This window comes from Botrytis deweyae (genome assembly GCF_014898535.1).
Source record: "Botrytis deweyae strain B1 chromosome Unknown BDEW_043, whole genome shotgun sequence".
Lineage (NCBI taxonomy): Eukaryota > Fungi > Ascomycota > Leotiomycetes > Helotiales > Sclerotiniaceae > Botrytis > Botrytis deweyae.
This window is the reverse complement of record NW_024066250.1, coordinates 203759-225852: the sequence shown is the minus strand read 5'-3', so window position 1 is coordinate 225852 and position 22094 is coordinate 203759. Positions and strand designations below refer to the sequence as shown.

General features: G+C 42.0%; 5 protein-coding genes across 5 annotated transcripts; 4 read left to right on the top strand and 1 right to left on the bottom strand.

The window, feature by feature from the left end:
* Positions 1 to 3029: 3029 nt before the first annotated feature.
* On the top strand, positions 3030 to 7846 carry EAE98_011036 (uncharacterized protein; the record flags this gene model as incomplete). Its single annotated transcript, XM_038958658.1, has 11 exons — positions 3030 to 5666; positions 5730 to 5744; positions 5801 to 5935; positions 5997 to 6092; positions 6157 to 6385; positions 6451 to 6501; positions 6566 to 6843; positions 6901 to 7275; positions 7329 to 7439; positions 7511 to 7616; positions 7665 to 7846. 11 exons carry the CDS (start codon positions 3030 to 3032, stop codon positions 7844 to 7846), a joined length of 4215 nt encoding a protein of 1404 aa, XP_038805023.1.
* A 737-nt stretch (positions 7847 to 8583) lies between these two features.
* EAE98_011035 (uncharacterized protein) lies at positions 8584 to 9452 on the bottom strand (the record flags this gene model as incomplete). Its single annotated transcript, XM_038958657.1, has 2 exons — positions 8584 to 9159; positions 9231 to 9452. 2 exons carry the CDS (start codon positions 9450 to 9452, stop codon positions 8584 to 8586), a joined length of 798 nt encoding a protein of 265 aa, XP_038805022.1.
* Positions 9453 to 9933: 481 nt separating this feature from the next.
* Positions 9934 to 10840, top strand: EAE98_011034 (uncharacterized protein; the record flags this gene model as incomplete). The annotated part of the gene is made up of 3 exons (XM_038958656.1): positions 9934 to 10068; positions 10129 to 10162; positions 10269 to 10840. 3 exons carry the CDS (start codon positions 9934 to 9936, stop codon positions 10838 to 10840), a joined length of 741 nt encoding a protein of 246 aa, XP_038805021.1.
* A 4493-nt stretch (positions 10841 to 15333) lies between these two features.
* On the top strand, positions 15334 to 16272 carry EAE98_011033 (uncharacterized protein; the record flags this gene model as incomplete). The annotated part of the gene is made up of 1 exon (XM_038958655.1): positions 15334 to 16272. The coding sequence occupies one exon, from the start codon at positions 15334 to 15336 to the stop codon at positions 16270 to 16272; it is 939 nt and encodes a 312-aa protein (XP_038805020.1).
* Positions 16273 to 19109: 2837 nt separating this feature from the next.
* On the top strand, positions 19110 to 21129 carry EAE98_011032 (uncharacterized protein; the record flags this gene model as incomplete). The annotated part of the gene is made up of 3 exons (XM_038958654.1): positions 19110 to 19253; positions 19303 to 19487; positions 19581 to 21129. The coding sequence occupies 3 exons, from the start codon at positions 19110 to 19112 to the stop codon at positions 21127 to 21129; spliced, it is 1878 nt and encodes a 625-aa protein (XP_038805019.1).
* Between the last annotated feature and the right edge of the window lie 965 nt (positions 21130 to 22094).

Genomic DNA, 22094 nt, shown 5'->3' with positions numbered 1-22094 from the left:
CCAGAACTTTTCTCAATCTTCCATCTCGATCTTCTATTTCTTTTTCTCTATTTGTGTTTTTTCAAACGCTAAGCTAAGCTAAGTCTTTGGTCTTTCAATCAATCCACTTCTCAAAACGTCAGATTAAAAGACTAAGGAGATATACATCTTCGGAGTTTGTTCTTCATTCCGTCTCTATCTGAAGTATTTAGGAAGATGTTTCTCCGCTACTGCGTATATGTCGCTTTGACGCTTTATTTGCGATTTCTTTAGTTGGATGGAGTTTTTTTCCATTTTCCATTTTTGGTTGATGTTTCCTGTTGGTCATCTAATTAACATCAATCATGAATCTCATGTCCCTTTGATTTTGAATACTAGTTTTTGGGATTTCTCTAAAGATTTTTCCAGCTCTTTAGCTGTTACTCTCGGTTATTTCGTATTTCATGGTTTATGTTGCTCATTTTGCTCGGCTACAGGCAAGCGATTGGATTGGACATGTTATTTCGAGATACTCGGGGATTGCAGGTGCGTATTTGATTTTTTTCCCCTCGATGGTATGTTGATACTTCTTTTTGTTTTTTATCGCTCAATTTTTCCCTTGTTATTTCATTCTCATATCATCTCTTCCCTTTTCCTCTCTCCCCTTCTTCTCTTTTCCTTTCCCCTCTCTCCACTGTATCATCTCATCTCAGTCACTTTAACGTTTCTCAACTCCACCTCATTATACTTATCTCACTTATCTCTTTTCGTCTTCTAGCATTCTTTCCTCGCTATACTCCTGCATTCTTATACCCGTCCACAGTCTATCACTTCTATTATGTTTTTCCCACCTTTTATTCTCTCCCACCATTAATTCCCCCTTCCAATCCCGTAAATCATCTCAAATACAATCCACAAAACATCGTTTGCTAACTTATATTTACTGCTTAGTTTCCGATACGATATCCTTCAAACATTCTAATTCCTATTCCTATCATCTCAGCTCAACCGAATAATACCATTTGGCTTCCTAGCTGGCTATCTAACATTCTAGTCTTCACATTGAAATCATCATCATATACCAACATTGATTCAATACCGATTAAATCGATAACTCGAGGTGTTATGAAAAATCTTATGATGATTATTCATTTCGCAACTATTGATGTCTCTTCGCTTGGATGAAAAGAGGGGGGAATTATTAGATTGTATTGAATACAGATTATAGTACTATAAAACCCCCGGTTAATGATTTATCAAAAGTATGATGTTTTATTGGCTTGAATTTGTAGTAGATGATCATGCAGTGTATCTAACTGCGGCTTATTCATCTTTGTGAAGGTATGAACGCAAGTGAATGACCTTAGGGCATTAGGCTACTCTAGTACACTTAGCGAGAGAGCTAGTCTTCATGAACAACCTTTGGAAGGATTGGGTTTTTCTGTATTTTCGACGTGGTGCTACGTCATCTGTACTCTTCCCATACAAGATATGATTGTCAGTATCACCTCGGTAGTGGTTATGACGTCTTTGTAATAGGTTTAATACATTGATCGATATCGTCTGTGAATATTTTGGGTTTAGAGCTATGAGAGCTATATGTATGTATACGCTCTTACACTAGTGCACGCAATATTGATCATTCAGTAGATCGAGTAGGTTAATTCCAAATGATAGGCTGTCGTGAGTTGATGAGATTGATTGGCCTCGGGGGCTTGCCTTGTTTTGTTGCGGGGTGTTTGAAGTGAGTAAATTCATTCGTTTATTAATGAGTTGTCTGTAGTATTGAAAGATCTAAGTTATAGTTAATTCAGATTAATATTACTGGATTATACCTGCTCTTAACACCAATAGAGCAGCATGATGAAAGAGTTCGTACATCTTGTTTGTACCAATAAAGAATTCGAATATACAAATCAATGTTCGCAATAATGTGAAACCTACACTCTGTAGAGTTTGCCACTACTATACGAATCCGAATGGGGTGCATACAGATGTTACATCGGTTGGAGAGTGAAGTGGCGGTTCAAAAGGAATTTCTTTCCATACATTGGCTGGTGGGATGGGGTGGGGTTGGGTATGAAGAGATCGTCTTCTGTGTCGTCTCCATGGTAAATACGATGCAACTCTTTTCCTACATAGAGTCTCTCGTCGTCTCTTCATTTGCGCGGGTATCTTCCACGTAGTCGTGGCGTGTACTGTACACCAGGTTGTCAAAAAACTGGAACATTATTGAATAGCAATCACCAAAATCAATAAAGCATGCAGTATTCAATATCTTATCATTTTATAGGCACACGATAGTAAGTGCAAATTTTGTGGACACTTCAGCTTCAGGTTCGGTGTCAGAATATTGATTCGTTGAAATGATATTGAATATAAAAGAGGTGGTAATAAACTAACAGGATAGTACTAGCTCCCGCCCCAGCTGAGGCATCCACAACTACATCCTTAGAGAAACCATGTTCAACTGCCGCTCAAATGGAATTTTTCTCCACTTCAGTCTTCAAAGTTCTCATTTGAGTATTTGCTACTATCATCGAGATCTGCACTAGAGGTTGTTCTACCCGGCATCTTTCCTGAGGCTTCATGTTCTCTCGAAGAATTCTTTTAGCATTCTTTTGTATCAATTCAAATTCCTATCAGCTATTCAATTTTTACCAGACTTTCATTCTTTCTATAACACGATTTCAGAGACTATTTGAAGAAAGAACTATTCCGAAGCACCTACTCCCGCTGAGGCTGATAGGTGTAGATGGAGTGGTGGGTGGGGCGCTGAGTGGGGGACACTCGAAGGTCTACGACCATATGTTCCTGGTGTATTGGTTCTTCCGTCTGCATGAAGCTAGGGTAAGCTCAGCTCATGCGTATCCTGCCAAATATGGAAATTCCTTCGGAACAAATGCCCATAATGAGTTGATGGCGAATGTGAGCCGCATATAATACTACCTGCTCCCATTTCTTTCATATCATATTACGACATTGTTTAGAATGAATTTCTGAACCTCTTTCTTCTCATCGAAATATTTTGTTCCTGATGTTTTGCTTCACAAAAAGCACTTCAAATTATCATGGAAGCCGGAAACACATCACATAACGAGAACTTGTCCAAATCAGAGCTCATTCAGGGAGTCAGCAACAATGCCTTTGTGGAATTACTTATCAGTCTTTCCTCGGAATCAGGTGGTCCCAAAGAGGAGCTTTTCGTAAATACGATGCAAGAAAGCAACCTCGATGAACTGAGAAGGCTTTTCAACTCCAAGGTTGATTTGTTTGAGATGACTGTACCTACAAAAATCAACTATGATGGCAGAGAGATGTTCCTCGACCTAGCCTTGATTCACTGGGCTGCAGGGTTTAGCAAACCTTCGATCATCAATCTTCTTTTAGAATATGGTGTCAAAGTGGACGAAAAGATTCCTATAATTGGCGGAACCGCGCTACATCTGGCATCTCGATTTGGTTCTAAAAACAACATAGATGTACTCCTTTCTCAAAAGCTGGACATAAATCAAAAAGACCGTATTGGAGAAACTCCATTACATTTGGCATCCAGATATGGTAAAGAAGAGAATGTGGAGTATCTTCTGGATGCAGGCGCCGACTATAGCCAGCTTGACAACCATAATAATATGGCAATTCATCATGCTGCTACAAATGGCGAGCTTGAAACTATGAGAATTCTTCACAGACGAGGTTCACATAGATATATCAATGAGGCAAACGGTTATCTCAATGCACCACTGCATTTAGCAAGTATGTTTGGCCATGCCAGTGTTGCAGAATGGCTTTTGGAAAACGGAGCAGCAATTAATCAGCCAGGAATAGGAGGAGACACTCCATTGCACATGGCCACTTCCAGGGGTCATGTCGAAATTGTCAGGCAACTTTTGAACAATGGGGCGGATATTCACAAAAAAAATGACAATTCATACTCCGCAATTCTAATTGCGTCTGAAAATGCTAACATAGAAATCTTCAAGATGCTAAGAAGATCAGGTGCATTTCTCTTAGATGTAGGCGCGCGAGATCATGGTACTTGCTACCACAGAGTCATAATGTGTTTCCGGAAATTCTCAAGCGACCACGATGAAATCATAAAAATTTTGGTAGGCGACGGTGTAGATATTAACCAGGCTAATGCTAATGGCAATTCACCCTTATATCTTGCATGTATCAATCAAAAGCTCGAACATGCCCAGTGTCTCCTGAAGTATGGTGCCGACGTCAACCAGATGGGGTCTCAAAAAAATGGGACTCATCTGATGGAGGCTTGCTGTCTTCCTGCCAGTGACATAGTTGAATTGCTCTTACAGCATAATGCCGATACAGAAATAGAAAACAGTCATGGGTTGACTGCCTTGGCATACGCCGTCCACTCCAATCATCTTGAACACGTCAAGCTTCTTATAAAAAATGGCGCCAACGTCATATGTAGCGATCGTCGAGGATTAACACCTCTTCACACTGCCATTTTGCAACCAAAGAATATTGCTATTGCGCTCGAAATTTTGGCTGCGGAACCATACTACCCCAAAAGTCCATCCGCGAAATATCCTCACATGGAAAGCACTTCTGAGATTCTTGAAATAGAGATCGTATTACTTCAAGGATTTGAAAGCTCTGAGTATGAGACACTGGAGCAGCTTCATATCATCATGTATTGGGCAGTCTCTAATGGTGCCAAAGATTTGGCTAACCGATGCATCGATCATGATCGACGAGTACTGCGCTGGACTAGAGAAGGGGCTACATGGCTTCACATAACTTCTAAAAGTGGTATGGTCGAAATTGCACAACTCCTTTTAGGAAGAATGACAATGCAATCAGACGCACCGGATCAACCATTAGGGTTGGCAGCAGTTGCTTTGATCATACAGCGAAACAGTCGAGGGGACTCGCCTTTGGCTATTGCAATTGAAAAAGGGCATGATCAACTAGAGGACTTCTTTTGGGCCCAAATCAATCAACTTCAAATCACCGAAGAAAAATTGATAGAGTCTCATCCAGACATTGCATCTCAAATTCTCGAGTTTCTAGCTCGATATGAAGAGCCCGGGAATGAAGAGATACTCAAAGGTTTCTTGAGGTCCGGTGGTAAGAGAGACGTCAAAGACTCGGAAGGTTTCACAGCTCTTCAGTGGGCAGTTTGTCGATCCCAGGCAGTTATTGTATGGTGGTTGTTGTCGAAGGGCGGTTACTCGTCTGACAAGATCAACAGCGCCTTGAAGCTTATTGTTGAAAACAAAGACGAACAATCTGAAACCATAAAGGGATTACTCCGTGCCCCTCCAACAACTCTCGATCATGTCTCAAATCCAAACAAGAAGCATAAGCGCAAGTCTCCAAAGTCCGCAAATGGCAATCATTTCACGAATTATATGGGAAGCATTGTTGATATTCTTTCTGGTACAGAACCAAAACGTATTAAATATGCCACCTCAAGTGTTCAGAAGCTGATTTACGATATTGGCCCAGAGGATATAATGAGAGAAGCCGGAGATTTGAGTGAGCGCCATTTAGCGTTACTGAAGGAAACTCAAAAGAAACATTGCGGGGCTTCCTCAAACAGGATTGTTGTTCAGACAAAATACTCTCCGAGTCTGGAATCAACTTCACCCCAACATGAAAAAATTGGTGATGAGGCACCTTCGAGCGGCAACCTGCATGATTTTGATCTTCGCTGGATTCATCTTCCTGTTAACGAGGTAAGACCTTCTGAATTTGCATGTTCGTTGAGTTTTGGAGCGGCACTGATAAATGAATGATAGTTAAATCTAATGCGAGTAAGCTGCATCATGATTCCAATCTTGCCACAGCCATCTGACGATATTCTTCCTAGGACCTCGTAAGTCGACTATCAAGTGATTCAGGTCGATCCGAAAGAGAACACATGGCTATTATGAAACACTTCAACAAAAGCTGGACAGAGCTGGCGGCAGGCGCAGAACGTTATTATATGAAACCCCAATTTGTGGTATGCAATGAAGAATCATAGTTAAGACTGAGATGAGAGCTTACCATCTTTGAATTTTAAGCGCAAGCAGGAAGATAGCCACTACGACCCAGTCAATGGTAATGATGGCGACCAAGCACCAAGAGAGTCCACCGCCGGCGCTTGCGCGGCACTTTATGTAGGTGACTGCACAATTTCCTGCTTTGATAGAAATGTAAGACACTGAACATTCTCCATTAAAGATGCCATACCTAGACATAGGGACCTTTGATCGCAAAAAAGATAAGTCTTCAAACACCAAATCTTCCGCTTTACTTGACGAGTCTATCAACGAGCGTAACTCGAGAGAAATCAAGCATGAGCCTATAACTCTCGATCAATATTACTATCCAACTATTGACGATACTTCAACGAGAGACAATGATCAAGTGCTGTCAAAATTCTTACAAAAAAAATCCGAGCAACCGGGAGGTACTGCAATCCTGTCAAAAATGAGCATGGGAGAACCTATGGTGATAGAAGCTAACGCTCACTAGGCAGAAAAATCCTCATGGTGAATCAGCTTTGGATTTGGATTATCGACAAAAGTACTGTTAAAAATTCCGAATTCCAAGTGTAAATAAACGTGTGAATCAGCTGACCCTGCTTCAGAAACAATTATCACAGCCACAACCCAGAAATTTGGTGAAACTTCCGAACAGCTCAGCAAAGCAGATCGAGATCCTCCAGAGATGCTCATCCAGAATGCATTGGATAACATACTTCACGGCGAGACAAAAAGTCAATTTGAACGCGCAAAAACAGTCGATTCCCTGATGGAGCTTCTTCTTGGTGTTGCATCTGGGCTTTTCATGAAACGATTTGTACATGTTTCTGGCCAAATTTACAAGGGGCCGATTGAGATATTTCGAGAATCGATTAGAGACGTGGTTTGTTACTGTACTCACATGGAATTGCCTAATCTTCAAACTAATATATTGGATTAGGCGGAGAAAGAATCTTCACTTTTCCAAGAGTTTCTTCGAGGTCTCCAGGAAGCAAAACCTCGGGAACAAAAGTCTCTGGAACCAGAGCAAAAGAAAGAACAGCCTTCGAGTGAAGATTCTGACTCCAAGTCACCGGATAGACCAATGCCTTTAAATCGCTACCATGTTATTTCATCTGAAACCGAACTTCTCAACATGATAAGAGATATCCGTGACGAGCTTCATATGCTCAGATCTCTGGCAGAGGACCAAGAAATTGTTTGGAAGCAGGCCTTTGCTTCAAGTGACCTGATGCACTTCAAAGCTTACAGTCCCACCAATGTCAAGAAAGATTTGGACGCTATGCTTTCTGAAGCAAATAAAACGGAGGATTATGTTAGTGAAACGCAAAGGATATAAGTGGACTTTTCAGCTGACAAAAAACAAAGATCAACACTCTGCTCGACCTGCGACAGGCGGAATTCGGCAGATTACAAGCATACGATTCAGCTAGACAGTCCAACAGTATCTTTGTATTTACTATCATGACCATCGTATTTGTAAGTCTTGATTGGTAATCATCAGAGAGATGGGAATACTAGCAAAGCTAATGATTAACCTCTGAATGCAGCTTCCTCTCTCATTTCTGACGTCTCTCTTCGCGCTGAACGTATCCAATTTTCCCCATGAAGGGGACAACGTACAATATAAGGGGTGGTGGATATTTCCCATTATCTGCAAGTATTTCTGAGACCGGGAAATTCAATAGCTAACACGATGATTAGTTGGTGTCACCGCACTTATCTCTATTCCAGCTATCATTTTCGCATGGAAAGTTAACGCCTTTTCTAGCTTTCGACCACGAAACAATATTTCCAGTGAAAGTGCAAAGCATACTGATTTTATAAAAAGAGTTCGTAATATTCCGAGAAGGAGAGGTAGGAAATCGTTTGATGCTGAGGCCTAATAATAGCGCGCGGGCAAAGTGTACACGCATGAGCTGGAAAGAGTTTTGATGGAGATTTTCTTTAGTATATAAACGAATTATTGTTTTCAGAACTTTCAATGGAATAAACATGTATTATGCACTTGCCATGACTGTAACAATATCAATCAGCTTGACTAGTTACAAAATGCTGCATTATAGATATGAGCGGACTTCCACTATTCCCAGGTAAGCACGATATTTTCGTGGTGATCTTAGATTTCAGGGAGGTCAGCGAGTATTGCGCAAGAAAAAAGTATCAGCGCGGACGACATATCTTCTCCGGAAAAGTTTGTGATATATAGGATTGTTACTTTTGTTTAGAAACACTATCCACATTGACGTCACGAGTTAAAGCAATGTTCAGTTTCATTGATGAAGTAGATGACCATGCATAAAAGTCATAAAAGGGTCTACATATCATATCCTGCCTTAACATTTATGCATAGGAAGTACACGTGCGTAAAGCACAGTTAGCACACTACAGGAATGTAATTCGCGACTACAAGAGACTAATGGCTGTTCTCCGTAAATTTAGATCCGAAGGATCGTAGGTTCAGAGAGCGCGGGCGTAGCTTCGGCCTTCTCAGCCTATGGTCGTACATACCTGAATCTCTTCCTAAATACATGCACATCTTCTACGTATTGACCTTCAATCCATACTTTCCGTCTTTCTTCTTCGTCTGCATGTCTTCATCCATCACCACCTCGGATGTTTGTCATTTGCTCTTCCATCTCACTCTGCCCACCCAATCCACAAACTTCTGCACATCCTCCCTCTCCTCCAGTAACTCAACCGTATAATAGTCCCTAGCCAATTCCTCATGCCCCGCAACGCGATGCACAAAACTATGACACGCTCTGCATAACCACGCTACGTTATTTAATTCTTCCTCTGTATGCCAACCGCGTTTTAAGACTTTTGCATGCACGAATTTGGGGATGAGATGGTGGTAAGTGAGGGGGATCCAATCGCGGTCGCAGAGCTCGCAAGCGGTGGTAACGGCGCGGAGGGCCTGGGGTGTGGGAGGCGGGGAAAGGAGATGCGAGAAGTAGGTGGAGAGGGGCGTGTGGAGGAAGGAAGAGAGGGCTATACAGGGAGGAAGCAGGGAGTAGGTGTGAAGTGAGTCGGAGATGCTAGGGGGGAGAGCATCGGTGAGGAGAGTCGAGGTTGCGAAATCGAGGGGGTGGAGGGAGGGATATTTTCTTTGGAGGGAGGGGTCGTGGGTGTAGGTCGTGTATGATAAGGTTCGGAGATCGGATGGAAGATGCGTGAATATTTCTAGAGCGATATACTGAATTCATATATGTTAACATCAATATCCTTCGGAATAGTCTCCCATTTCCATGGTAAAAGAAAGCGTACTTCGATAAACTCCGCCAGCTCTGCCGCATCGTTGATTCTAGTTTCTTCTACGTCGATCTCTTTTGATACAGGTTTTATCGCTGTTTTCCTCCCTGCTTTAGCTTTTCTCGTCTTCCGTTTCGGTGTAATTGAGTTGGAGGTAGATGTACATTGTTCGATCAACGGTGTAGAGATACAATCGAGAAAGATGCGAAAATTGGGTTCTTCGGTGGTGTCGATCATGAGGCGTGGAATCTATCGCCGATATTGATGGTAAAGCTGGAGGGCAAAATGAAGGGGTAAAGGCTCGGTAATTTTGGGTTCCGTAACTCCATGTGAAGTTTAGAATGTGCAGATTTATTATTTATGTGGTGATGTTTATATTGATCGAAAGCCTACGATAGACGCCACCATCGATGAAGTCATGACGGTGAGATGCAGTGGTGGAGATGCTTAGTGCTGCCAAGTATTGAGCTGGAGCCACTATGCGTCGTCCCAGGCGAGATTTATTAGTGTTGATCACCGGTAAGTAAATTTTACCCCGCAATGATGCTCTTATTGGAGCTTATCATTAATGGATGGAAAATTTCGCGGATATTATTCTTCGAAAAGCTCATAAATATCTAATAATCTAATACCAAATATTGTACAATCCGGTAAGTTGCCGTTTGATGTTGTTAAATGAGCAGCAATAGTCCTGATTTTACTAGGTATATATACAATCATGTCGGACAAGAAAACGATCATAGCTTTTGATCTCTACGGTACTCTCCTCTCTACCGAAAGCATTGCAAAAGAATTGGCTCTTCATTTTGGCGATGAGAAAGCAAAATCAGTTGCTACACTATGGAGGAGATATGTATGTAGCGACCAAGTGTTTCTTGTCAATCAGTGCGACTCGTCTGACATGTGAGCACAGCAATTAGAATATACTTTCCGGATGAACAGCATGTGTAAGTTTCCTTCTCTCCCCAGTTCAGGTCCCCATCTTAAATTTTCTCCACAATGCATTAATGGAGAAACATAAGCAACCAAGTAGGTATCTAACAGTAATCATAGTACTATACAAACCCTTCTCAGAAATCACCAATACATCGCTTCGTCACGCAATATCCGAACATAAACTTGCTCTGGCTGAAACAGATATTGAGAGTGTAATGAAAGCATACAATTCTCTCTCCGCGTTTCCAGACGCTTTGATCGGACTCGAAAACTTGGCGAAAGATTCGGGAACTAATGCTTATGTATTCTCAAATGGGACAGATGAAATGGTTTCCTCATCCGTCCACAATTCCCCAGAGCTCTCGGAGTTCAAAGATCTCTTTAAAGAGCTTATTACGGTGGAAGAAGTAGAATACTATAAGCCCCATCCGAAAGTTTATGAACATTTGGTTAGGAAGGTGAGAGGTAGTGTTGAGAAAAAGGATTGCGAGGATGTGTGGCTTGTCAGTGGGAATCCGTTTGATATTGTAGGTGCAAGACACGCGGGTCTGATGACTTGTTGGGTGGATAGAAGTAAAGGGGGTTGGAATGATATGCTGGGCGATTTGGCAAGCGGGGGACCGCACCTGGTTGTTGAGGGGGTTGACGCCGCTGTGAGAGAGATTCAGAGAGTGTCTAAGGATCAGTGAGGATTGTATGCTGAAGCTCTAGCTTAACTCTGGTAATTGTATGCTTGTATATTATGTCAGAGGTAGACTTTATCGTAGATTGCATATTATGGATTGTGTTTTCGAGGGAATGAGAAAGTCAAGAAGTGAACGGTCAAAAGATATAAGAAATTTCACATGTTTTGTTCAAATTTACTTAGGTAAGATAGTTGAAATTTCTATAGTTAAAGTACTCATCATTAACAGTTCTGGGAATATAGCAATTTTTAATTTTCATCCTCGAATGCGTTTCCGATGCACAGCCACAAATCATGCGTGGCGGTGCAATACATCTCTTTCCGCTGTCTGCCCCGCAATATATATCAGCCCTCTCACCTTGAAGAGCTTGAGATCGTTTGGCATGAACTATTCAATACCATTTGCTTTTACATTTGAAGCAGAAATTACAGGAAATATGTAGGAAGGGAAGATGCAGCTTTCGGGGTCGAGGTAGTTGTCAAGAGGTTCTTCTTGTCATGGAAGGTGAGTGGGCAGTTCATGAGTCTTTCACCATCTGCGACAACCGACGACTATATCGCCGGCCTTACGCGTAAGATTTGATGCTATTGTTCTAGCTTTTGGTCTAGTCTTCACCTTAATTCCACTGAGACATAAGGTTACATGAAATGAATACGCTCGGAACACAGAGAACGAAATCTTCCAAGAACGACAGAAGAAGCAGGATAAGAAAATATGAAAGAATGGCATAATATGAAAACAGTGTTTTGATCTCCTGATACTTTATGGAGAAAGAAGAATTTTCGAGGCGTATGTACAACAGGTGTGAGTCTCCTCGAACCAAAACAAATTCCTCTTTCTTGCTCGAGAACATCATCTCTTCCTGGGATAATACTCCACATCTTTCGGACTCGATCATGATGTCTTTGATATTTTAGAACAATCACCTCAGCGGAACAAAGCTGGAACATAAATCGTGCTAAGAGTTGGAGGGAGAGGTATTCGCATGTATTGGATTCTTAGGATGGAGGGTCCACAGCAAGGCGGATCCTTTTTCTTTGTATGAAATTGGATGAGAACTTTGCAGTTTTTGTGGAATTATAGGACAGGAAAGGGGCACTGAGAAATTGTACATGTGTTAAATTTTCTCGACTTTTTGTTTCAAGGGTTAGGATAGTGGGAAAACCGTTTTGTGGGAGTCCCTTCTTCCAGTTTGTGTCGAGTTTGGAAAGGTGAGCGGCGAAATCGATCATTCAGGATTTGTAGTCATCCTTACAGACGCTCTCTTTTTTTCACAGGTCTGATTGATCGAGAAGTTCTCTCGATTTGTATTGATTCTATTGAATGCGTCCAAAGAACAAAAGAACTTTCAGAGAGCAGTAGATCGTGAACTTGGTGCTCGCTGTCTGAAGTTTATCGACTTTCCATTCTCCAGTTTTCTCCTATAATTTACCGACAGAATGGTACAGGAGAGTTTCTGGCATTCGTAAAAACGATAAACGTTTGAGGGCGGGCCGGCACGGCAATCCTTGGTTCTTCGATCTCAACATCGAATACAGTACCTTTTATGCATGATTCTGGTGGTACTGTTTATCTTTTAAAACTTGATCTTGGTTTGCTAGCATAGAGGTCAGAGTATTTCGATGTATATTGATGCAGACTTCGCTAGTTCAGGGTGGAGGTCAGTAGACCCAAAGAAGACCTAAACATTGTCGTCATCGATATACCAAGTAAATGATTTGTTCTTCAATTGTACGTATTGATACTAAGTTATTTACATCAAATGAAGATCAAGAAGATATACTTGAGAGTCTGGAACACAGACGTACTTCTTTAAGGGGATGTTTACCTGCTCAGACTGCGATGATCATCCAGTTGAAACCCTTAAATTCCAAAAAGATCAACCTCAGGTCAGAACAAGACTACAAAGAACACAAGATTAGTTATGATGCCTTGAATAGTTTTACTTTTCTTCAGTTTAAACCATCATGTTACGGTTTTCAAGTCCGCCTTCGTTCCTTCCCCCGGAAGAAGTAACTGACTGGGGTTTTCGGCTATCAATTTCAAAAAGTTCCTTGCATTGGGTTATTTGGGCTCTTCGTATACGAAGGATTGCAGCGGATGAACTGGGTATCAATACCTGCCACTCCATTTGATGCAGAATTTTATATGCGGGCTTTTATGGAGAAGCACAGGAAGTATAATTTTCTAGCACAACGTTGAGAATATCTTGTATTCAACTTGAAATTATGCTTACGTTCTTCGGGGCTTTCAAGTTTCACGTAGTATGGAGCACGAAGGATTATTTAGCTTAGTCGTTTTCGACGATGGAGGATTTCAACTAGTGAGGCTCACCACAACTATTCAATTTCATAAAATTAATGTCTTTGGAGGATGAAGCGAGGCTGACTATGTCATTTCCATTCTACTGCTTAAAATTTAAGTTTGCAGACTTCGATTTTATAGTGCAACAGTGCGAGATTCCAAAATTCTGTCGACCAAGACGGTCAGTCCACATCTCACCATCAGAAGATCCACAAATAATAGATCGAGACTAGTAAATATACAGATGCCTTTGAAAGATCAAATTTAGATCATAGAGCTTCCTGAAGTTAATGAACCAATCTCTATATCGGACATTTTTGTATAAAACTGTCAGAATAGGATTTGGGGAGGTATCTTATGACCAAATATATTGTCTTCCTGTTCGTGCATTGCTTCATTGGGTAGACTCTACGATTGAGTTATCATCTGGTGTCACACTGTCTTTGAAAGTTTCATAGATCTCGTAAGAATAATGCAATTACTCTCATCGCCCTTTCTAACAGTAAATGCAAGCGGGGGTACTTCGTCACCTTGCCAATGAGATTGGAGAGAGATATCAAAGAAAAGCATGTGAGCATGCAATCATATGTCTATGGTTCCATGGAAGCGGGGAAGCAAATTTATATTCACAATATGATATCCAGATAACGGCGATCTAGTGTGAGGGTTAGTACGAATGTGGCAGGTAGGACAATTTGTAGATGGCCTTTATAAGGGATAGTATAAGTATTGAGACGAGAAATGAACAAATTATGCGGTAAGAAATCGGTTGACTTTGTCCTACACAGCTTTGGATTCTGTTAATCAAGGTTATGTTCGTTGCATGTCCGATACTCGACACGCAAGCTGCATATATTCCCAAACGAGGCGCTAAAACAAGGCATACTGTATATTCTTTGAAAATTTCATGTTGAACAACAAACTTCATGAATCAGGGGATATGTTTGACTGTTGGTTCCCCACAATAGGCAGCCGCAAAACTGTACCGTTGTGGATATGGATAAGGCAAGTAGGTTTTCCCCCTGAGGAGCTTTTGGCTGCCAATAATTAAAGTTCCGAAAAACATTCCGCGTCCTAATTCGAGTCGTAAAGCTCCATCCGTAATACGCATCATCATTCAAGATCTTGACAGAAGCTTTTGAGTTCTGATGTGGCTTGACATATTTCTACGAAGATCCGAAGGAATCGTGACCAACATTTCGACGGGTCTCTAATTATTCCACGCTACAGTCAAATCATGACCCCACAGACCCATCTTGTGTTGCAAACTCTTCGACGTATTGCCTCGTACTATGTAGACCCGTTTAACTAGAGCGACGCGCCCAATCGTCCGAGCTTGTATTTGTAGCGAATGATCTACGTTTTTGCTTGACATTTCGGACCCACTCCTTCCAAGGGGGTTTTCTGGAAGATGGGGGGCGGGATCACCATGAACTAAATCTTACCCTTTAACCTTACGACGACACAACACGAGATTATTCACGATCAAATGCTCCTACAATATTATCCTTAAACACAACATCAAACAAGTCTTGTATCTAAATGGACAATTGATTGACTAAATGATTACGATATCATTTTAAACAATCCATCATGTCATGGATTTGACTTTAAGACAGGAGTCAATTGGAGCAACTCCTACAAGCTCTCATTTTCGTGCATATCCGAGATCGCGAAAAAAGAAAGACAGGATTTATTTTCCATCATCTAATCGAACACGACGATGCTGTGGATCAAATCTAAGCACCTTATCTATGTTGGTAATCTCCACTTTGTGCATAGGTAGGTAATTCGAAAGAAGTTGGGTATGGCCGTGATTTATTATTTGTTTTCATTCCAACGTAGGAAATCAGGCATACTCAGCCTCTGTATCCCTGAAAGGTTGCATCCTTCGTTACACACCTACTAAGCCTACGATGGCACAGCGGACTAGAAGCCCTGAAGCCTCCTCTCCAACTAGGGCGGAGTAGGTCCTGTTTGTCGGATGTGATAAATTTAATTATTTGGTTTCACGTCATCTAATTGCTTGTTACCCATGAGATTGCAACACAACGGCTGTTTTTAAGACCATAAAACTCCTCTCTCCCCAACCAATCTCTTCCCACAAGCGCGTTTGACAATCCAACGAAGGAAAATTGTCCAACATTGAAATTCGATAAGTTATCGAAGATTTATATTTGAGGAGAACAAAAATGTCAACTTCATTTGATGGTCCATATCCACCGAATCCACAACAAAAATCATCATCCCGCTGGCCAACTGCACCAGGAGTTTACGTCAACGTCGAGTTCAGAGTCTCGATGTCTGAGAACGACAAGGGACATGGGGCATCGTTGAGGTACGCATCAAGGAACATGAGGGAAAGGGAAAGAGCAAGAGCAAATACACATTTGGGTGGCAAACCAATACCATCGATATTGACACCCGGTCATCCTCAACCTAATAATCCATCTCAATATCAGCAAAAACTACAGCAACAGCGAGATTTGAATCGAGGGTTGAGCATTGGTATGGAAACACCAGGGAGGGGAAGATCTGCACCACCGACAATGAACGATAGAACTCAACCAATTAGTCCAGTCAGTCCTGTTAGCCCTATGAGTGCTGTTGGCAGTCCAATACAACATCGGATAGTGAATTTGCCTCGGCAAAACATTATGGATCGATTAGACCGACCTTTACCATCAACACCAGGACGATTTCGTCTCGGCGAAGATGACTTACCATGGTCAACACCCCCTTCGTATTGGAACGCCGAACCTGATACTTCAGAAAGTGTCGGTCCTACACTAACCAGTATTGAGACCTTTCAGTCATATCAACCATCTCCAACTACTGCCAGACGAACCGAAGATCCTAAAAGAGTTCGAGAGTTGTCGGAACTTCAACAGGCTATGATGACGGTGGATAGTATTGACAATGATGTATGGGATCCGTGGATGTGGGATAGTGTAGGAGATATGCCTAGAGGGCCAAGAAGTATTGGCTGGGCAGTAAGTTCGAACGATGCATCTGGCTTGCCGGCCTCGTCGTCGCTGAAGACTCCGCCGCCGCCGCCTTACGTTGTTAGTCAGTGGGAAAATGCTTGTCAGAAGAGAGTCACGACTACGAGACCTAGAAGTACGGGCTGAGGATTGAAATCGAAATTCTAGGGAATTTCTTGAATATGATCTATGGGACAGACAGAAGTCCTCAGGAACCTTTTTGGGCGCGAGCACCATCATTCTTTTACAACGGTGCTACAAGAATCTAGAGGGAAATGTCCAAAAACCTATGGAAGGCTTGCTCAGTACAGCAATCGTGAAGACATGGATACGCCCGACACAAACAAGTTCCACACAAAAGCTACCTATCAGAAAAACACATCGTTGAAAATGGAATGAACCTCAGGTTCAAGTTCATCCGCCATTCGTTAGAAGCATTTCGGGCCCGAAGATTGCCACTCGCAGCTCGCCTGCCTCACTGTCTTTACAAAAAGCGGTCCGAAAACCTTCTAGTCTATTCGATTTTACTCCACCCGCATACACGAATTCGTTTCTAATATAAAATTTGAATCGTATCAAAAATATAGCGGAGCACAATTGGGCCTCAAACAAACTCTTCATTGGAATAAGGCGAAAATATCGGATTAACGGAACAAAGACAGAGAGTACAAAAACTACGAATAACCGGGGTAAAAGCGGATACCTTCGCATGAGCTAGTACATTTACGGGACATATTTGACGTCAAATATCAAGCTTGACTGAACTTGGAGGTTCAGGGAAGAGCTTTGATCGGAGGGAAGATCTTGCACGGGAATGGAATGCAGCTAGAATGTAGCTAGAATTAGGTAGCCAAATTCTTTTGAATTGATAGTTTGAAACACGATTTTTGCAAGGGATGTGAGACTCTTGAGCCGAAGGAAATGGTGAAACTTCTTGTAGCAATGAATTCCTCATGATTGTGGCTGTGTAGATTTTGTTTTCCCCTTTCCTTTCTCTTCAACGGACCTCTAATAACTTTCAAACACGAGGTTTCGTCGCAGGAAAATGAAGTTCTGGTGTCCTTCGCCTCGTTCGACTTGTGAAAACGAATGAACCTGGGTACATCGCCGTAGAACGTCGGGCAACTTCCCTGTCCCTGTCTGTCAAAGAAGATCGTAGGCATACATTTCGGTCCTTTTTGTTTAGTCGCGGAGATCCTGCACGGAGGTGCCGAAGCTCGTTCGCTTCTATGTAGGTGCCCGGAATTAACGGCTATGTATACTATCAGAGCCATCTTCCGAAGGTATGTCTATTGACTTTGTATTTCGGATGGATGAGCGGTAGAGTGAAAATGGAATTATATGGATTGTATGCAGAGCCACTTTCGTACCTTGCAGTCAATGTACCCTCACGAGTATGTGGAGATTGATATTGAAGCCACCAAGGCGATAAGTAAAGAAGTAAGTGATAGCGCGTTTCATTCGTTGCGGCATTGAAGAACATGGTTCGAAGATGTGCACATATATATATCCGATGGTAAGGCATCTAAAATCATCCTTGTTCGTCGATGATTGCCGACTCTCCTCATTACCCTTAATAGGGATTTAGTTCCAAGTCGAACTAATTCTCTCCAATAGTTATGATTTGGATCATGTAAGAGGACACTTCCATGCAGCCAATCATGCATGTGATAGCCCGGACTTTATGGTCTAATTGGAAATTTATTGGTGATCAAGGCTACTGGGAAAGGCATCTGTAGTCGGTTCATTTCTTGGGACTTAGCTGCAAAGACATGGGAGAAACAAATGATGAGGAATGGAAATCAAAATCTGTATCCGAGGTACGATAATTTCTCGTCATGTATGTAAATATCGCAATTACATCTTTGATATTGTCAAGATGGCTGTTGAGGCAATGATAGGCACGTCCATGACTTCTCATTTTCATATGCGGGAGATATCTTATCTCGAAGAAACATGGCTACATGGGACTGAGAACCTCCACCCATGACTTGCAGATGCTTTCTTCCTTTTCATGACAGAGAGAGCGAGCGCCAAAAGGTTTTACCAGGTGCTCGTTACATCGAAGAGGCCACTGGTACAGCTACCTATCGCGCTCTAGGAGTGATAAACTTTTATGACGCATGGGCTATTGCTCATCAATCTTGTGACTTTGCTTGTTTATCCCACAAACTACCCAGCTCGGGTAGGCGAATGACATTCTATCGCTTCGGCACCACACCCACTGTGATAGAAGTGTCTACGCGACGCCAATATCAAAATGCAACCATCCGAAACAGCACAAAGATATCAGATGAACGATCACAGAACCCCTCCATTTCAACCCTTGCTAGCACTCGGAATCTTTACCCCGTGCTTTCAGTCAAGCCGGAAGGAAGATTAAATCGTTGACATTTGATTGGAGGATCATTTCCGAGGCGGGAAGTGGATCTGCGGGGTTGACTGCGAGGCATATTTTGAGTTTTCTCAGTCGGATGTACCTTGGGACTTAGACCTTCTCATTTCACCAAATAGTTGACCTAGAGTCCTCGGTCGCAGGTGTGACGATGTGTCTCCATTTGCGTTGGTGGAAAATTTACAGATCGTGCCTGACATTTGTGCTTGCTTTTGCTTGCTCACTCGATTTTCATCTCAAAGTGGTCGATCTGAGAATCAAAAGTATCTACTGACTAGTTACTCGAGATCTTCAAATCAAACATCAACTTAGATAAATAATTGATGTCAAGTTGACATCTGTAGCACACTGTGAGCTTGTGGTGTTTGATTATGGCAGTGATTCGTTTGGTGTAACTGACCTTCATTGATGACGTGGCTGACGAAAAACTGAGGCTGAGTTGCAAGAACTTCCCCGCTCAGCAGTTTCTAATATTGTTTGATTTGGAATTCAACTTCTCAGGCAAGAACTTCTCTTGTTCTAAATGATTAGCGGCATAGAAAAAGGAGATCAATCTATTAATCTATTCGACTAAGCGCAAACATTTATCATGTCCGGGGCAGCGGAAGGTTTGGCTGGGCTTGCACTAAGTGCAATCAGCGTTGCAGCCTTGTTCACGACTTGTATTGAGTGTTTTGACATTGTTATCGCCGGGAAGAACTTCAGTGAAGATTTTGAGCAGTTGTGTGCTTTGGTATGACTCAACATTCTCAGAAGACTCTTACTTCCACTAACATGCATAGTTCTCATTGGAGCGTGCTCGATTTGGGCTCTGGGGCGAGTCTGTAGGATTAATCCCTGAACCAAATACTGGCATACGTTTGAAGTATGATGAGAACATCGACAGACCCGACATTCGGCCAGGGGTAGAGAGAATTCTCAACAATATCAAGTCGCTGCTCGAAGAAGGAGCTAAGATCAATAAAAAGTATGGCGAGACATCACCAACTCCTTAATCAACGTCGCAAGGTATGCAAATCTTCAAGACTTCATTCGATCGGTTCAAATCTCGAATAAGAAGACATCAAAAAGATACGTCTGCTTGGAAGGTGACTTCCTGGGCGGTGCATGATGCGCGAAAGTTTGAAAGCTTAATTGAACGACTGAAAAGATATGTTGATGGGCTTGAAAGTATAACTGTGTCTCTTGGTCTTCTAAAAGATCAACATTCTAGACTAAGACAAGAAATTGATATCATATCAGACGTGGAAAGTCTGCGATTGCTCCGAGATGCTACTTCAAGCCATAAAGATTCTGCTAGTCTAGTTGTTTCAGACACTGCAAGCAGCCGTATGTTCACACTTGAGGGAAATGGGTATACAACCAGAGGTATCACAAAATCATCGTTTACTTACGGCTCGAGTTTATCATTCAAAACTGCCTTGTCAAAGCCATCGCAAGATATCGACAGTCTGGTTTCCGCGGCTCCGCAGCCTCCTGGAGCTTGGCCACGATTGCTGCAATTCCCCAAGAACACGACAAAAAGGGCACTTCTAAAGTCCGCCAGAACTTGTGAACAATGTTTTCACGACGAAAAGAAATGTGTGACGAATAATGAAGTACTTCAATGTTATAGTTGTGTCCAGACTGGGAAAAATTGTAGCCTCTCAAGACCATCCGCTAAAATTTCGCCTACAACTTCAGCGCCGGTCTCTCATGAAACAGCATCTTTGGATAATGATTTTACCAATGAATCTTCTACAGACCAAGTGTCACAGAACCGCCGTCTTATGCAAGGAATTATTGCTGTCACTGGGTACCGCCAGCATCTGAGCTTCTCCGACGGCGATAAACACAATGGAGATCGACTTACTGCTACTAAAAACCAGGATCTAGAATACTGGGTTCATAATTCTGGAAAGTTGGTTTCGAATGCTGATACTGGTACTGCAGCTTTGAAGCGAGTTTTTCTCGAGCTTCGTGATATCCGCCAGGCGAATGTACCATTTATGAGCGCTATTCCTGTCAATGACTGTCTGAATACTATACTTGCTAGTATAGAGGGGCCCCCCGAGACGCCCTTTGAAGGAGGAATATTCTGGATTACTATCAGAATAACTGATCGATACCCTCGCCAATTGCCACTCATGAGATTCAACACTAAAATTCATCATCCTAATATATCCCCACAAGGATATGTTTGCTACGCCGATGGTCAGCTTCAAAAGTATTCAAAACTTCTGAATAAAAACGACAAGTGGTTCTTGGGAAGTGATAGAAAGCTCAACTGGTCACTTGGAGCACTACTCACCGCACTATGCGGTCTTCTATCTTCTCCAGACGTGGATAATCCTCTAGTGCCAGAGATTGCGCACACTTATCTTGACAATTATGATGAATATTGTTGCAACGCCCGACTATACACCAAAATGTACGCTATTGGTGAGAGGCCAGACGAATCACATCTTCTATTTCCTGATGATTCCTCCGAAGAAACTGATGTCATGGACTCTTTTCATGATGATTACGAAGAAGAAAAGCCCGGCAGTGATTTACAAAGCTTACAAAGCTTACAGACCTCTCTTAGAGAGGTGTACGATACCAATATAAATCTTACAGACCTCTCTTAGAGAGGAGTACGATACCAATATAAATCTTACAAGAAACAGAGCCTGTGATTACACCCAATGACACAGTACGTTCGTCCTATAGCCACATGAGTCCTATCTTATATCAACCAGATTAAACCAACCTCTGTATCTCACATAAACGTTTTAGTTTCTTGGGATTTAATTCTTCTTCGAGGGATTTTCTAAAATTTGTCAATATTGGAAGCTTTTCGAAAATCTTTGGAATCCGATCAATGATAAAGGTCTAACAAAGATATATATAGTAGCGTACATCGAGTAGTGTGAGGAGAATCCGGAAAAGTTTGGTGTAAGATGCGCGTAATGCTGCCTCTGATTGCCGTACATACCACGCTCGCTGGCACAGTGTCACTATTTCCCTTACAGTCTCTGTCATAGATAAGGTCATCATAGAACTGGGTTGACCATCTATCCTCTTCTGCTATAGCTGGGAAGGGGCTTAATATTGAGCAGTGCCATCGCAACGGCTACATAAAATGATGCGCTTTCGGGACACTGCCAAAATCTACGGATTACATAACCTTAAGCTTCTGGTTTAATCCTTCGTAAAATAAAAATGCTGATTGTAAAGCTCTCTTTCGGTTTTGATTATATAAATACCGGCGTATCTCAAACCTCGTTACTTTCGATTTGCCCAAATCCAGCGTCTCTCCCTGCATCATGCCATGAAGGTAGGAATCGCCAATGATTTCAAAATGAGTTTTATGATCTCGAAGAACAAAGGGAGTTCATCCGCCTCCAAGAACACAAAGTTGATCCTCAACTTTAGCACCCGGAGCTTCAAATCTCATATAACCTCTTGAAGTGGTGAAAAAGACTCTTCCTGATACCAACCATATTACTGAAGATATTTTTTCCGCCAAAAACGATTTCCCAGAGAACTCGAGTCTTCCGCCAAGAAATGTGATAACAGAGATTTCAAAAATGGCTTTGGTGAAAAGGATCAT